Source organism: Arachis stenosperma, chromosome 9 (genome assembly GCF_014773155.1).
Source record: "Arachis stenosperma cultivar V10309 chromosome 9, arast.V10309.gnm1.PFL2, whole genome shotgun sequence".
NCBI lineage: Eukaryota > Viridiplantae > Streptophyta > Magnoliopsida > Fabales > Fabaceae > Arachis > Arachis stenosperma.
The window spans coordinates 27,171,017-27,176,705 of record NC_080385.1 but is presented as its reverse complement, the minus strand read 5'-3'; the positions used below and the strand labels follow the sequence as shown (position 1 = coordinate 27,176,705).

At 24.5% G+C, this 5,689-nt stretch overlaps 1 protein-coding gene across 1 annotated transcript; it reads right to left on the bottom strand.

The window, feature by feature from the left end:
- Positions 1-306: 306 nt before the first annotated feature.
- On the bottom strand, positions 307-1,171 carry LOC130949308 (zinc transporter 1-like). Its single transcript, XM_057878065.1, has 2 exons — positions 587-1,171; positions 307-459 (listed from the first exon to the last, which is right to left on the bottom strand). Exons 1-2 carry the CDS (start codon positions 1,169-1,171, stop codon positions 307-309), a joined length of 738 nt encoding a protein of 245 aa, XP_057734048.1.
- Between the last annotated feature and the right edge of the window lie 4,518 nt (positions 1,172-5,689).

Here is a 5,689-nt window from a genome sequence, read left to right as displayed (position 1 = left end):
TTTAAGAATTAATTTAAAGTATTACTCTTTTATTTGCTCGTTTACTTTTTTGGAAGCACATTAACCGTAATCTCATAACACCGAAATCAATTTTATCATAATTTTTGAAGGTTTCTTTATTTTATTAAAAAAAATTAATTCTTTAGTTTATTTGCTAACCACAAAATCTTTAGAAAGTTTTATTGTAGTTTAAAACACACGGCTAATAATATATTTTCATATAACCACTAATTTAGCCTTTAAATGTTACTAATCTTGGATGGTAATATAAACAGGTGATTATAAATTAAATATTTAAAGTAGTACCTAAGTTATGCAGCTTCCAAGTCCGATACCTTCAAAGAACTGACGGAATGTCAACGCTGCAACCAGGGGTCTTATTGTTTCTGAACTCATTGATGCTCCCAAGGTGATTCCTATTACCATAGAATGGACAACTAACATCCCCAACTCCAACACCTATAGTCAAATTCTTTCAAAATAATTATTATTATAAATCAAAATTTCAAAATCAATTAGAGTGGTTTGGCAATTCTATTGCTAGTCAATAAAATCAAAGAATATAAAACTGCACATATATAGTTACCTGTGATATGACGCGATGACGAAGGAGCTCTGAAGACTTACTGGGAACAAAGCCATGTGCATGACCATGTGTTTTGTGGAGGTGAAGATCTTTTTCTGTATCTGTGGAAGTCTCTACTTGTGCCTCTTGAAAATGTGATTTTTGAAAATAAGCAGTGGCATAAGCATCAACCATAAGTGTTCCCATACTAGTACACATGGCCACAAATCCAGTGAAAGGAAAATTTTCCCAGGGATGATCGTGCAAACAAGACGAAATTAGATTCTCGAACGCATCCGCCAACACATGAATAAATCCAGTGGCCAGTATAACACCTGCCGCAAAGACCTTAATTAAGAGGAAGATGTCTTTTTCTAGACTTATAGCGGGTATGAGTTTGCCGAGAGATGGAATATAAACACTAATTATACTGGCAATTAGAATGGATACATGAGCTGCTATCTTTAACTTCAGCAACTTGCCTTTGTCTTGGACTTCTTTTGATTCATAACAGGTGCACTCAGAAACAACTACACTTGGGACAACAAGCAAAATAAGAATGCAATAGGTCAAGAGTAGTACTTGGGTATTTTGATTCTCATTCATGGTGAAAGTGTATTAAAACCAGTGTGTAAAAAACTGAACAAAAATAGAGTAATATTTATAAGAGACCAACATCCTCATTTCGAAATAGTATTATAATTGAGAAATATTTGTCGATATAAAAAGCTACAAATATGATAATTACTATAATCTAATCAATATAATATTTTTTATTTCTTTAAGTATATTCACCTAACTAAAGATCAACTTTTTTTAATATATTAACTTTTATTTACGAGATAAGCAGGTGCATTGAAGTGCATCCATATTGTATTAATAGTATTTTTATTGTTGAAATATTTGATTTCTTTAACTCAAAGATACTTGCGAATTAATTATAAATATTTATGAAATATATTGTAACTTTCCAATCTTCGTTAGACTTTGACAAACATTAGAAGTGTAGCAATATGTCCACACCATATGCTAACAATCAATTAAAGTAATAGTTTTTTAAAATATTTATATACAGAAGGTCTACTTATGGAAGGAAAAATTTCGTCACTATGTCAAAACATGAAATAGAAACGTGTTAAAGTATGATTCATGATCAAAATTATTTAAAATGATATCGATATCAGTAAAAAAGGTATTATATTATTTTAAAAAATATCAATGTTAACATGTATACCTCGCACATAGTGTATGGCTGACCGCATGGCTATATAGAAGGCTGTGCATATTCATGTGAATAATGTAGGTATAATTGTAAATTTGATGGGTGTGGGTGGGTATAGTTTTAAGTATGGTGGTTACATAAACTAAATTTTTTTTAACAAATACTTAAAGTAAAAATAAACTAGACTTAGTTAATAATATATATTGATCATTACTGATACTGATACTGATATTGTTCTTTTTTTAATTAAATGAAACTAAAATTTGAATTATTTAGAAGAAAACTAAAATTACTACATAATATTGTTTTTGAAAAAAAATTAAAAATAAAACTAAAATAACTAAATAATTTTTCTTGGAAAAAAATTACTTAAAATAAAACTAAAATTATAAATAATTGTTTTTTGAAAAAAATGGTTTGAAATAAGCTTAAAATTACTAAATAATATTGTTTTAAAAATTTATTTAAAATAAAACTAAAATTTCAACTATTTAAAATTTTTTAGAATTAAAATTACTAAATAGTTGTGTCTTTTGAAAAAAATTGTTTGAAATAAGTCTAAAAATACTAAATAATTCTATTTTTTTAATTATTAGCCATTTATTTTGGTTCTACTTTTAGCTTAAAACACTAACTAATTACTTATGGTTCTACTTTCAACTTAAACACTAATAAACTAAGCTAAATAACTACCTAATAATAATATAAAATACTCAAAAATACGTTAGAAACTTGCTTTTCAAAGTAATGGGGAGTGGGATTCAAGAAGAAGTTTTGAACGAATCAAGGAAAAATGTTGTTGCCTTGTTAGCATAGTTGTTCGAATCAAATCAATGATCAAATCGGTTAAACTACTAAATTATTAGATTATTGGTTCAACCGGTAGATCACTGGTTGAACCGATTGATCTAGTCCTACGTAAATAAGAATATAAAATAGTAAAAAATTTAAAATATATATTCACTAACATTTTAAAAATAATCAAGCTATTCTAAAACAATATGGAACAAGAATAATAAATATATTATTATTTTTACTTTATCATAAGTATTTTATTTTGTTTTTATATTAAAATAACTATTATTTTTAAATTTTAATAATTTATTAATTAATTTATACCTATTATACTATTATATACTATAAGTATTTATTGAAAAAATAATATTAATAGATATTACAAAATTATGAAAAGAAAAAATAAGTAAATTTATAATTATTATTAAATAAAAATATAATTAATTTAAGAAGGAGTGAGTTTATAGCTAAAATAATAATAAAGGAAAAAGTTTGGTAACAACAAATTTTCAGCCATAATTAGCCAAAAGTTTCTATAATTTACTTCATTTATATCACTTAATAACAGTTTTATTTTTTATCTCACCCTCTTATCATTCCACTTATCATATTCTTATCAACTTTATTTATTAATGATATTAATTATAATATCATATTCCTTACTATTAAGCATTCTTGTAATCAATACTTAATATTCCTTTTATAATTTAATTTTTATATTTAAGAATATATTAAATATTAATAATAATAATAAGAATGGACGGTAATGATAATATACATTAATTGAATTAATTACACTTGATTCTTTGTTTCCCTTAAGGCATTTAATATCAATCAATGAAAATACAAAAAAATCATTAATTCTTTATTTCCGTTAAAGCATTTACTTGCACTTGATTCTTTGTAATATATACCTTCCATTAATTTAATTATGATCATTCAAAAATCATGACTATAATACCATTGCAAGCAGAATAGTGTATAAGTCAAGAAATTTTACAAAAAGTCGTGTTTATCGTTGTAAATAGTATGGCATTTGAATTCGACCTTAATATGGTACCTATGGTAGAAGGTGCTGATGAAGAATTTGAAGACGGACTCACCCGACGAGGTTGTTGACAGTCAACCAATTCTCGAGAATATGAAAAACCACACTAGCTTTGATGAGGTATGGTAATAAACTGATTTAATTTTTTTTGTGCTTTTATGTGCATTTATAATTATATTGTATACTAACTAAGTTCATACACATAACATTCATACGTACATATACATAACATCCATAATTACATACAAATAACATCTAAAAATTAAATTCATGTTTATTAGATATTACATCCATACACATATCATTTTTTAGTTATTGTATATGTAAATATAAAGTTAACATAGATGTTTTTTAAATTTTACCATAATTGAATTTAAAAAAAATACTAAATTCTTAAATTAATTTATTCAATTGATAAATTTACACATAACATCTATAAATTCATACACATAACATCCATAATTTCATGTTAATACATTCCATAATTTGTATTCATAATATTTATAATTTCATACCTATAATGTTTATAATTAATAATTTTTTATAATTAATATTATTTAATTTTAAACTATACGTCTTATTGTATTTTTCAAATTATCTCATATGTGCACAAATAGACCATGATTTTAATTATTTTAATATTTTTATTTAATATTCATATATATGCTTATTCATTGGTTTTAATATCACGAGTTAATAATTATTTTTAATAAATTATTTTTAATTTTTGTTTATATTTTATATTTTATTTTTTAATAGTGTATATGTAAAATATAAGTTGTATAATAGAAGTTGCTAAAACTTTTTAATTTAATTTCCATATTTTTTGTAGAGAATTATTGTATTTTAATGGATAATAATGTGATTGAGAGATGTTAGGGATTTGATTTGGAAGAAACTGAAATTAATTTTGGAAAGAACATTAATGACTCCAAACATATAGCAAAATAGTAAGTGATAAGGAGGATTAGTGATAAGGAGGTGTATGTCACTTGCTTATCAAGAGAATAAGAATTTTTATGTAATATTCCTATATTGTAATTATTTTTTGGCCATCTAGCATCTAAACTTAGGATATCATGTGTATTAACTAGGATATCATGTTAAAATTAAATATATACTTTAAAAAGCATTAAAAATAACTTAAATAAGATTAGCCTATTAGTTGTTAGGTTGGTTCTTATAGTAAAAGACCATTCATTATCTCATTTATGGTGACACTGTATAAAACCAATGTGTGTACGTATGTAAGTAACTGAACAAAAATAAAGTTATATTTATAGGAGATCAACATCCTCATTCCAAAATAGTTTTATAATTGAAAAATATTTGCTAACATAGTAACCTACAGATCTTAATGATTACTATAATCTAACCAGTATAATATTTTTCAATTCTTTAAGTATATTCACCTAACTAAAAATCAACTCTTTTAACATATCAACTTTTATTTATGAGGTAAGTAGGTGTATTATAGTGCATCTGCATTTTATTAATAATACTCTTATTGTTAAAATATTTGATTTCTTTAACTCAAAGATACTTGCGAATTAATTATAAATATTTATGAACTATAATGCAACTTTCCAGTTTTCAGTTAGACTTTGAAAAAGATTAGAAGTGTGGCAATATGTCTACACTATATACTAACAATCAATTAAATAATTTTTTAAAATGTTTAAATACAGAAGGTTTACTTATGGAAAAAAAAATTTTGTTATTATGTCGAAACATGAAATAGAAACGTGTTAAAGTATGATTCATGATCAAAATTATTTAAAACGATATTGATATAAGTAAAAAAGGCATTATATTATTTTTAAAAAATATCAGTATCAGCATGTATGCCTAGCACATAGTGTATAGCTAATCGCATGGCTATATAGAAGGTTGTGCATATTCCTGTACATAATGTGAGTATGATTATGAATTTAATGTGTGTGAAAAATGTGGGTATGATTTTGAGTATGGTAGCTACAGGAGCTAAATTTTTTTTAACGAATACTTAAGGTAAAAATAAATAAAACTTAGTTATTAATATATATTGATAATCACTGAT